The sequence below is a fragment of the Peromyscus leucopus genome, chromosome 6 (genome assembly GCF_004664715.2).
Source record: "Peromyscus leucopus breed LL Stock chromosome 6, UCI_PerLeu_2.1, whole genome shotgun sequence".
NCBI lineage: Eukaryota > Metazoa > Chordata > Mammalia > Rodentia > Cricetidae > Peromyscus > Peromyscus leucopus.
In genome coordinates this window covers 132,250,080-132,262,109 of record NC_051068.1, presented here as the reverse complement: position 1 = coordinate 132,262,109, position 12,030 = coordinate 132,250,080, and the positions used below count along the sequence as shown (strand labels likewise).

The window sequence follows — 12,030 nt, the reverse complement described above, 5'->3', positions numbered from 1 at the left end:
CTTCCCTTGCTTCCCGGCCACCTTTCTCAGACAGCCTGCCTGCCCAGGGGTCCCGCCTGCATTCATTAGCAATCCAAAAAACGCCCCATAGATGTGCAGACAGGCCAATCTGATAGAGGTAATTCCCTCATTAGTGTAAGAGTTTTTAAGTGGATGAGATGGCCCTGGGGGTAAAGGCGCTTGTCCGGTGTCCTTAGTTTGATTCTTGGAACCCACATGAAGATGGCCGGAGAGAACTGGTCCTCTAGCCTTCTCGTGAGCACCCTGACCCCTTGTGTCTCTCTCTCTCTCTCTCTCTCTCTCTCTCTCTCTCTCTCTCTCTCTCTCTCTCTCTCTCTCTCTCTCTCTCTCACACACACACACACACACACACACACACAAATAATGAGAACAGGGAGGCACCAATAACCATTTGAGAGCAGCAGGGTTTTATATTTAAAAATAGTGAGAATAAGTTTTGGGAACCCTTTTTTTTATTTTTTGGTGAAACCTGTGATGTCCCCCTTATGGAACATGCCCTGTCACGGACAGTTGCTTGCCATAGCTGCTACTCACGTTTGCCCTTTCACCCACTCTGTATCTGAAAGTGTGTGCTTGACATGACCGGGAAACTGAGGCATGAGTTACTGTGTTGTGTTCTGAAGCGAGTAACTCTCGGTGACAGCCTCCTGAGAAGATGCAGTCCCTTAGATCAGCTCAGCATGCTTCTTGTTGAATGATTATATGCTAGTTTAAAATTGGTGGCCATTCATAGACACTCATGTGTAACTTTTAGGTATGCCAGTGTGGAACTTTTTTAAATATAAAAAAATTAGTTATTTGTTTTCTTGTGTTTGTGTGGCTATTTTGCATGTATGTATGTATGTATGTATGTATGTATGTATGTATGTATGTGAACCATGTATATGCCTGGTACTCTTGCAAGTCAGAAATGGGCATTGGATGCCCTGAAACTGAGTTACAGATAGTTGTGAGCCACCATGTGGATGCTGGGAACTGACTGACCCTGGATCCTCCGCAAGACAGACAAATGCTCTTAACTATGGAGCCATATCTCCAGGCCTGGGCTTTGATTTTATATACTTTGTGTCTAATTCTTTACTTAGTGGTCGGTAGTATTGCTTCTGTATTACATATAGGAAGAAATAACTCAAAGTTCGTGTTCGGAGGCCACCTGGTGATGGTGGGCAGAGACGTGAAAGATGGCCTGGCTCCGCTCGGGACTCAGTGACTCCCGTCATAAACCAATTGAAAGTGACTGCGTTGATGTTCACATTCGTGTGACTGTCATAATTTAGACAACATTGACAAGTCTAGACCTTAGCTGTTGTCTTACCTTGTGTACTGTTGTGCTCTAATGCCAGGCTGGGATGTTGGCACCGGGTACCAGAAGAGACATCTACGACCAGAAGCTGACATTACAGCCCGTGGACAACTCGACCATCTCTCTTCAGATGGGTACCAACAAAGTCGCTTCCCAGAAAGGAATGAGCGTGTATGGGCTTGGGCGGCAAGTGTATGACCCCAAGTACTGTGCTGCCCCCACGGAGCCTGTCATTCACAATGGAAGCCAGGGCACGGGAACAAATGGGTCGGAAATCAGTGATAGCGACTACCAGGCAGAGTACCCCGATGAATACCATGGCGAGTACACTGATGACTATCCCCGAGAATACCAGTATGGCGACGACCAGGGCATTGACTACTAGAGTCACACATGGGAGCGCAGTATTTAGTCCATTGTTGTTATCCAGTGAGACCCGAGCTAGCCTTGAGTAATTCTTCTCTCGTCTTCCTCAGACACTATTATGCTTATTGTACCTTTAAAAAAAATGCCTTACATACATTCCCTTTTCCTTTTCTGCCTCCTAAATAGTCGCCTTTTAGTGCTGTCAGAGTTAAATCCTACAGCATAACCAATAACTTGCGTATGAAGTAAAAAGGAATGCCGTGGGAAGGCAGCCAGTTCTTTTATTGAAGATCTATGCATTTTTTTACAGTCTGACACTTAAACTGGTATTTTCGAACAATAGGAAACTATTTTTCCTTTTTTACAGTGTAGTGTGTATCTGGCTTGTACATGGAAGACTAAAATGTTGATTTGCTAAATGTGGTCTTTGCCAACTAAATCGAGGATGCAGCGTTTAGAATCTGACACATGGATGTTTTTCTGCAGTACTGCTTGCTGAGTTTTAAATAAAGTCATGATCAGTGTGCATCTGTGATTACACGTGTACTTATTCTCTTCCTTAAGCTGACAAGGTCTTTTCCGAGTGGCGCTCCTCCTGAAGGCGTGTGTACCAACATGGCCGCAGACACGTAGGTTCGGGTGGTGTGCCCGCAGACTTCATTTGTGCCAATGTATCACTGCAGTCTCTCTGTTCCCTTCAACTGTATTTATTGCTGCATTTCTCAGCATAAACTTATCCCATTGTATTTTTTATAAATAAATATTTTTTTTGAACATTCATATGAACCACAGGCTGGTTATTTTTTGGCTAGCTTCTCTGTAGGCAGAGTCAGGCCAGAGACCTGAGGCCTCATTCCTTGGATGCTAAGACGGTATTTCAACGTTATTTAATCCATACAACGTTATTTAATCCATGGCACTCATGGAGACTGAGTCTAAACCGGGTGTGATGACCTAATATCCGTAACCCAGCACTAGAGAGGCTGAAGCAGGAGGATTTCTGTGAGTTTGAGGTCAGCTTGATCTACAGAGACCCTGTTTTAGAGAGACATAAGCAAAAGAATAACCAAAAGAAGAGACATTCCCATTGTGTAGAGTAAAGTAAGAGCCAAGAACAATCTGGCTCTTGTTCATGACTTGGCTGCCCTGGGTTCATCTTAAATCCAATTTGGAGTACTCTTAAAAGCATTTCCACCTGCAAGGGAGAATTACCGTGTATGCATTGAGGGTGTATGTGAATGATGCCGGAAGCGGACATGGGGTGTGCAAACTGAGGAAAACCTAAGCCATCATTGTCACCTTAGAGAAATCTAAACACCAACAGTGCCATCACCGAGGGAAGTCACGCCTTCTGACCTCATCTCAGCCAAGTGATGTCTTCTGATAGGGCTGGCTGTTAGGCTGCGGTAGTTTTTGCCAAGACAGATAAAGAGATGCTGGAACCCACAGAAATGATGTACACATTCTGCGGTGACTCACTCCGATGCTTCTGGGAGTGCCCTGTACATCATGTGTGGAGCTAAATGGCCCCATTTCAGAAAGCATTTGCATTTAAAGTGGACCTGAACTGTCAGGCTGTTTCTTGTTAAGTTGCAGAGGCAGCTAGGGAAGGGGAGGGGAGGAAGCCTTGTATTACATCACACACGCTGGCCTGCCAACTCAGTCAAACGGAGCCTCCTGGTAGGGTGGGAGTTCCACATAGCATCTGGGCTGATGAGGTACCCGTCCTCATCTTCAAAGTTCTTTTTAGGGCTTTAGAAGAGGAAAAGCTCTTTTACACTCCATCTGCGTTTTCAGGTGCTGTTCAGATGTATTTCAAAAATAATAATGATTTTTTAAAAAGCTCCCAGGCAAGTCTCATTTTGGGTGGAGCTTGAGCATCACCCTTTTCTGATTTGCTGATTTGTGAAAGTACCACCTGCTGGCATCCAGCTGCGTGGCATCTTGTGCAACTGCCTGTCCTGGGTGTGCCTGCTCCAGGACAGGAGTTCATGCCTTTCTTACAACAGTAAGGGTAAGAGCTGTAACTTGAGATGCTCATGTGGATTCTTAGCATGTGTCCAGGGTTGGAAGAATCAGAGAAAGTCCTGCCCTATGTAAGAGCAGTATTCTAGAGATTTCTGCTAATAAAATCCTCCTCAAAAGATAAACTGGTTATGACTTCACACACTCAGGTGAGTTTTTACATAGTACGTTATTTATTTACTTATATTTAGTGTGTGTGTGTGTGTGTGTGTGTGTGTGCGCGCGCGCGCGCGCGCGTGTGCGTGCCACAGCACATGTGGAGGTCTGAGGACAACTTGTGGGAAGTGGTTCTTTCCTTCTATCACGTGGGGCTGGTGGGATCAATTCAGGTCTTCAAGCTGGGCAGCAGTTGCCTTTATCCAGTGAGCCGTTCTTATTTTTTTATTTTTGTTTATTTATGTTGAGATAAGGTCTCTACATAGCATTCAGTTGGCTTTAAACTCCCGGGTAGCACAGGCTGGCCTTATACTGGTGGTCTTTGTACTTAAGCCTCCTAATTGTTGGGATTATAGATGCATGTCACTGTGCCCAGATATATTGTGCCCTTTAAAGTGATGCGTACAAACATAGTTTTAACATTATTTTTCTTGCTCTAGTTCCTGTGAAAACAGCTGTAGACATTGTTTCAGTATCACAGCGTGATCAAAACACGCACAGGTTCTCCCAGTGCAAAAGCCTCTGGGCCCCTATTTCACAATGGGCCGAAGTTCTGTCCCCTCCTCGTTTGGTAAAGAGTCCTTGCATCCTTGAGACGGTGCATTGTTAAAGCTGTTGGCCCGTTTCACAAAACTCTGAAAAACAAAAGAATGATAGAATGGCGGACACCGGTGACAGGAAGCTCCTTGGGTAGCCATTTGTTTACTCATGGCCCTAGAGTTTTAGGAAACTGAGCTTTAAAAGCTTCCCAAGTGTTTTGAAAATATTTGTGTGCATAGTGGGATAGATTTCAAAGTAGGCTTTTAACTGGAAACTTATAAGAAGGGTAGACCAAATTAGCTTTAATGCAACCATCAGAGTACGTAAAGACAGGTAATTGTATCATTATGTTTCTGTGAATGGAGGGTACATATTAATATTCATACATTCATAGAAGTGCTGAAATCCAGTACCTGCTGAACTGACAGTGCTTTGAATGTTGTTTAAGGCCTAAGGCACTTAAACCTTCCTGTTTATGGCAACAAAATGAAAGAAGATTACTAAAATATCATTTGACCCCCGGCAGCCAAAGAGCTCAGTTGTTGAAATGTCTTCTGTCTGAAGAGGATAAGACAAATGACAGCAATTCATTGTGTTGCAAAAAGCTGTTGGAAACCACTGCCTGCTAGCTCCAGATACAAGCTGCATGGGGCATTGCAGAGGGTGTGTCCAGTTAGCAAGGGCCGGACCGAGGGAGGGCTGCAGACACAGCGTCAGTATTGGTACAAAAGGTGGGCAGTCTACAGGGCAATGCACCCTACCCAAAGCTTCCTGGGAATGAATGGTGCTTGGAAATGCAAAATGCTTCCCATAAACAATTGTTCCAACTCCCAGACTCTCCAGGAGGCAAGATCAAGCTGATAGTGCTGAAGTTAAACCAAGCTACTACTGTGTCCACTGGAGTCCTGTGGAAGGAAGAGCCTACATGCCCCATTCTGTTCTCACTTCTCTTTGGAGAGGGGATCTCTGTAAGGAAGTGGTTCAGCCTCAGAGAGCTGAGCTCCCATTCCCCTCTAGAATTTTGGGCCAGGTGGAAGCAGAAACTCACGGAGCCCGATGGACCTGAAATGAGACTCCTGTGTTGCCTCTCAGCCTGTGAGTGGTCAGCGCTTCGGGAGGTCGTGAGGAGGAAGAAGATTACAACAGGAGATGAAATGTGTGCTTACCAAAAATTCAGGGTGCATGAAGTACGGTTTCTCTGACGATCCATCATTTGTTTCCAGATCCACAGCGAAGCACAGGAAAAGTATGTCCAGCACAGTTTCAAACACAGACAAGAAACTGTGAGCCACTAGGTAGGCAAAAAAGGCGACTAGGAGCAGGGGGATGGCCCACACCTGGAGTGCGCGGTGGTAGTTAAACGCCATGAGTCCTCCGAAAACAGTGAAGCACACCACCAGTACCTGGGGGGCGGGGGGCGTTGAAAACCTTTATGAATGGAGGGGGCTCGCTGAAAGAAAACCTTTATGAATACGGTCAGTCAGCTATTTTACCGAGGGTTTTATTTCCCCCGCCCCCAACTACAAGTAATACTGTTGTGTATGTGTGTGTCTAAAGATAATGGGACAGGCTGAAGTAGAAGGAAAACCGACGGAAGAAACAAAAGCCCAGTGGGTGAGAAGACAGACCTGAACTTTTTATCTGTGTTTGCCTTTGCCTTCATGGAAATGTAATGCACAAACCTTTTTCTTCTTTCTCACCACGGTATGGCAAAATCATCAGGATCCTCACTTGAGGATGCGTGTGTACGTGTGGGGTGTGTGTGATAATGTGTGTGCCTGTGTGTGCCTTCCTCTGTTGCTCTCCACTGTAGTTTTTGAGTTAGGGTCTCATTGAACCTGGAGCTCATCCATTTGGCTTCCAGAGATTCCCCCCATCTCCACCCACCCCACCTCGCAGCACTAAAGTTAGACATGTAACGCCACGCCCATCTTTAATGGGTGGTGGTCCTCACGCTTACACAGACGCTTTACCAATTGGCTCTCAGCCCCTTCAAAACTTTTGCTTTATCTTTTGGTGGTTTTGAGACAGGGTTTCTCTGTAGCCCTGGCTGTCCTGGAACTCACTTTGTAAACCAGGCTGGCCTTGAACTCAGAGATCACCTGCCTCTGCCTCCTGGGTTCTGGGATTGAAGATGTGTGCCACCATGCCCACTTCTTTTTTTCTTTAAACCCCATTTTTGTTTGTTTGCTTTTCAAGACAGGGTTTCTCTGTGTAGCGCTGGCTGTCCTGGAACTCACTGTAGACCAGGCTGGCCTCGAACACAGAGATCCCCCTGCTTTTGCCTCCTGACTTCGGGGATTAAAGGAGTGCGCCTCCTGACTTTAACCCCATTTTTATATTGCGAGCAACTGAAGAGGTGAATTATTAATTTCCTAAGTGATTGGTTTTACCCTCCAGGCACTAAAGTGAAAAGGCTTTCCACTGTTAGTGTGCAAGATAATTGGATTCTCCCAGGCTTTTGTGACATGTAATTATTATATTTCCAGGGACACACTTATAGGCTATGGTATACTCAGTTTTTTAAAAGATGTGACAGAATCCACCTGGGGGCCTCCATTACCCCTGGATGCCAGCAAAGATAAATATGGAATTCAGAATGCTATTTCCTTCAGAAGCCTAAAGTCACTAATTATCCCATATTTTTGAAAGCTCATTAGGCATGGTATGCTTCTTATGGGAAATCTTAAGAAAATGAATTTATATTTTATATTTAAAGTGAAAAATCTAAGTGCATTAAGAATTATGAAACTGAACCAAAAATATTTTTGGAATTAGAAAATGCATCTGTCACCCATAATCTGACTCGGGTGACAGTATCACCAAATTGCACGCAACTGTACCTTACTTGGCTGTTCTGAAAGGCATAATTATATTGTGCTTCTGTGACTATTGTCACAGGAAACATCTCTGGGGCCCAGGTGAGCCTTGAATGTATGTGTGATTAGCACACACCCGTGAGATCCAAGCATGTCTTAACCTGCTGGGAGCTAGCTATGACGGCCATGCACCAAATAGCACACCAGAAGCCCAGAAGCATAGAATCCTAATGGGGCACAGTCCCCATGTTTTCATTGCCCATGTCACAGTCGGTGACCAGGACCTTGTCCACTTGTGGGCGTTGCTGAAAACTGGAATTCCTATCAGGGAGGGAGGAATGGTTTTGAAGACGGAGTGCATAGCTTTGAATACGGAAGACATGGTGGGAAGGATCAGCGTCAAGAATCGGAACGGCATCTAAGTGGAAGTAGGGGTGCTAGAGAGATGGCTCAGCAGTTTGGGGTGCATGCTGCTTCTGCAGAGGACATGGGTTCTGATCCCTGTGGCCAAATCAGGCTGCTCACAAACTGTAACTCCAGTTCCAGGGGCGCTGAGACCGTCTGTCCACCCCTGTGTGCACATGATGCCCATAAACACAGATCCGTACATAGGACGGATGGATGATGGATGGATGGTGGGTGGGTGGGTAGGTAGACAGACAGACAGACAGCTCCTTAAGAGGAAGTGGCATCAGACAAACTGAGCTATGCAGAATGAGGCCCAGAAGATTGAAAAGTACATGGAAAGAGAGGTACAGCATGTGGCATGGCAGAGAGAACTTGAGACATGACCCACCAGGCTGGCATATCATCCCGTTCATCAACATTCCAGTTGTTATCCCTACCACCCAGGAGAGGCACAGGTTATTATTTGTTTTGATTTGGTTACAGTACTGGGTCTTGACCCCAAGGGCCTCCCACAATTCAACACTAGTGTTCTCCCACTGACCTACATCATACCCAGCCCATTTTTAACTCTTTATCTTGGAGATAAAAAAATTAGGTCTCACTAAGTTGTCCAGTCTAGCCTTGAGCTCACTCTATAGCCCAGGCTAGCCTTGGCCTTGAGAGCTTCCTGGCTCAGCCTCCTGAGTAGCTGGAGGGTTGTAGACCTGTATCACAAGACCCTGAAGTTCAGAGTGTCCAAGTTATGGGCTCTGTCCTTTACACCACAGGACACTGGAGCTCTAAGGAGCCTCTTCACCACACAAGACATTTAAAAAGATAGTCAAGTGACATCAGAATACAACTGAGCTGACTTCACTCAGATTGCTCCGATTCCTTTTCTTTAGACAAGTTCTGGCTATGTGGCCCTGGCTGTTCTGGAATTCACTCTGTAGACCAGGCTGGCCTCAAACTTAGAGATCTGCCTGCCTCTGCATCTGAGTGCTGGGTTTAAAGGCATTCACCACTACCATGTGCGGGTTTCAGATTCCATTATATAGACTTACTGCCCTTAAATAATGTACCAATTAATCAAATCAACGCTACTTCTACGCTTTAAGACAAAAACCAATCTACAAAACTTCCTGATTTCTGAGGTCAGTAGCGTTTTCATTTTAGATAGACAAAACCAGGGATCAAAATGGTGGGATTGGCCAGAGGTGAGAAAGATAAACTAAGATTAAAAGAGTGTCTGTACACGCTGTGGGACCCTGGAAACATGAAACCTTAGATCTCCGGCAGAACAGGCAGCCTCACAGGGTTGAGGAATGAATGAGATAATGAAGCATGTCAGCTCCCTCAGAGCAACAAACACGAGTTCCCTCTCAAGCCAGCCTCCATGTTGTCTAATTTGTTGAATTCCAGGTTCTGTTATTTAGTCAAGACATCTCACCTTTCCCAGGAAAATGACGAAGTTTCCAAAGCAGTTAACAGACGTGAGATGACTGGAATTCTTGGACATGATTTTGTGTGCGTCTTTCGCTGATGTACAAAAATCCGTCCCATTAATGGCAGTTGCGGTGTACGCATTCTAGAACAAGAGGCAGTAGTTATGAACATAAATATGCTGCCATTTCAAGACAACAGAAGGACCGTATACAATCTGTAGCTGTAAACAGAGCATCTCCACCCGAAACAAATAAGTTCAAAGTCTCTTTCAGTTTCTGATTATATTCAAATATATTTGCATACTGTTGTGGTAAATGGAAAATTATCTCTCATCGACATGGCAGCTTAAAGGTCCCACCACAAATGTGGAAACAGTGAGTAAGCATAAGTTATTTTTTAATACACAGCAGCATTGGAGGGCAGGAAAGGGGGTTTGAGGACCAGAAAGAGAGCAGCCCCTCGTGACCTGTGAGCCAAACACCAGGGTGCAGCTGGTACGGAATTAGTGAGGGCTTCAGGAATCAGGATCCCTTAGGCCTGAGAGATAGTGTTGGTTCTTGCTAGAGAACTGAGTTTCCTGTACAAATTAGGATTCACAGTTCAAAATCGACCAACCATGCAGAAAAGTGCTTGAAAGACACTCTACTATGTGTTGAAGGTCGTTAAACTATCTGGAATCTGGGCAAGAGCAGAGCAAAGTCATCCCCCAGGGGATGGTGGAACCCTGTGAACACTTGCCCTGACAGAAGCCGGCTCCCAGGAACAAGACAGACCCAGGAATATGCATAACCTACAGAACTTTTTACTCTGGGGAAAGCCGCAGTCAGGAAAGCAGCATGCTGAAGGCGCTCGGAGGAAACGGAACACAGGTCAGGATGGTATGAAAGAGGAAGAGGCAGAGTAGAAAAACAATTGAAAAAAAAGTACATTGTAAAAGATTATGTATTTGACTTTTGCCTCTATGTAAGCATTTTATGTTGTTACATGGCATCTTAAATTTTCATTTCCCGTAACTGTCAGTTCTCTGGGGATGTGTATATATACATGCAGGAAGGCACACCTGAACTTAGCCAAGAGGCCAAGAAGTGAGATGGATCTACTGGCTATTTAAAATATTTTGCTGTTATAAATACATAGTGAACACCTTAATTTCCTGATTTTAGATTTCTTAAAGCTAAACTTCCAAAAAACGAGATTATTAAGTCAAAGTAAGTGTGTGTGTGTGTGTGTGTGTGTGTGTGTGTGTGTGTGTGTGTGTGTGTAGAATGGTAAATTGTTTTGGTTTGAGACAGGCTCACCTATCACAGACTGGCCTCAAACTTATGATATCATTAAGGACAGCCTGGACCTTCTGAGCCTCTTGTATCTTCTCAAATGCTGGTTTTAGGCTCGGAGACTCACACTCAGTTTGTGTGGTCCTGGGAACTGACTTCAGGCCTTCTTGTATGCTGGGCCAGCACTCTACCAGCTGAACCGTACCCCCAGCCCGGACTCATTCTTTTGTAGACTGGAAACCAAGAGGAAGGGCATTTTCCCAAAGCCCCCTGATGAGTCAGTAAGACAAAGCATCCTTTCTTTATATTCCAACTGTCTGGATTTTACATTCACCAGTTTTCATTAGGCCAAAACTCAATTCAAAAGCATGGTGGTTACGGGAGGCACAAGCCCCGTAGTCCAACTGTCTCTGGGCTCAGATCTTTCAGTGAGAAGAGGAGATACTGGGCATGGGCCAGTGACCAGCCTCTCTTGAGCTCCCTTTTCTTCTCAGTAAAGGGGGGCAGAGCACCAACTGTTGGGAGGATTGAAGACACATTGCTGTTGAGCCCAGCATCTGGCAATGACACGTGCATGAAGCCTGGTCACTCTCATGCATGTCACTAGAGCTCTCCAAAGGTGGCATCATTTACCCCTGGGAGCACGGATCAGCTCCTCACGCTCTCGGAGCCATAGGAAGGACCTGTGTTGTCTTCATCCTCAGGCTTCAATCACAAGGATCCGGGAGTGGCCAGCCACATGTCTCCAACCACGTCCCAGTGCTCAGTGTGGTTACCATGGTCTCCATCTTTGATTCCTCTCTCCATTCAGGTGTTAGCCCAGCGCGTTCCCTTTCTAAACTGATTCCTAGTGGACATACGGACTCATATGGGGAAGCGTAGTTTTGTTTTCTGAGGGAGCCCCCCCCCTACTCCCTCACAGTCAGTTTAGTGCTATCCATCACTCATAAGCAACAAAAATAGACTGTCTTCCCTGGCTAAGATGATTAAAGGGTAAACGGTACATTTTCATGCTTGCGTCAACCCCGCAAATTTCGAGGGGGCTCATAACCACTTATCTTTAATGTCTCATGGCCCACTGAAAGACAACATTAAAGCCACATTGACGGGGAAATTATATATGCCTTGCTGAAGTGACTACAGTACTGTATTTTACCACAAGAGTCAACCCTGAGTGCCACATCAAGGCCTAGATTAATAATGGACTGAATGAATGGAAGAGGGTAGCATCGCCCTAGACACAGGGTGCAGACTAAGCATTCTGCTGTTTCAGCACTAGTGGCCCACACTCATGCTGAGTAGAGGCGGTTTCCTTAGCGGGCATCCGGAGGATGGACTCCACCAGGCCGTCCACAGTGTGTGATCATGCCTGAGCTGACCGCTTCGGGGCTGTGTGCTAAGGCAGCGACAGAGCTTGATGGTGTGTGGAGAGGATGGCTTATGATGAGGGACATCATGTCGATCATGAGTGATTAGGGGAGGACCCCCCCCCACACACACACACACACACCATGGCTAACCTTTCAGCAAGGGAAAGAGAGGGTAATGGTTAAATCGCTTTAAGTGGATGACGACATAAAATCCACAGGGTGAGCTGCTTTTATTCCTTTTTGTGAAATAGGCTCTCATGGACCTGTTCTCGAACTTACTTTATAAATAGAATGGCTTTGAACTTCTGGTCTCCTGTCTCCTG

The 12,030-nt window shown here is 45.6% G+C and overlaps 2 protein-coding genes across 3 annotated transcripts in view; one reads left to right on the top strand and one right to left on the bottom strand.

Moving 5' to 3' along the window:
- The window catches only part of LOC114700455 (calponin-3), a 33,973-nt gene extending 31,505 nt beyond the window's left edge, over positions 1-2,468 (top strand). The window contains exon 7 of the mRNA XM_028880080.2: positions 1,365-2,468. Within this exon, the coding sequence (XP_028735913.1) occupies positions 1,365-1,709 (345 nt within the window). The 3' untranslated portion in view covers positions 1,710-2,468. The remainder of the gene's footprint in view (positions 1-1,364) is intronic.
- A 1,620-nt stretch (positions 2,469-4,088) lies between these two features.
- The window catches only part of LOC114700454 (choline transporter-like protein 3), a 65,623-nt gene continuing 57,681 nt past the window's right edge, over positions 4,089-12,030 (bottom strand). For both annotated transcript variants that reach the window (XM_028880078.2, XM_028880079.2), the window contains exons 11-13: positions 9,068-9,205; positions 5,578-5,814; positions 4,089-4,506 (exon numbers count right to left, since the gene is read on the bottom strand). In XM_028880078.2, coding sequence (XP_028735911.2) covers positions 4,402-4,506; positions 5,578-5,814; positions 9,068-9,205 — 480 coding nt within the window. In that variant the 3' untranslated portion in view covers positions 4,089-4,401. The remainder of the gene's footprint in view (positions 4,507-5,577; positions 5,815-9,067; positions 9,206-12,030) is intronic.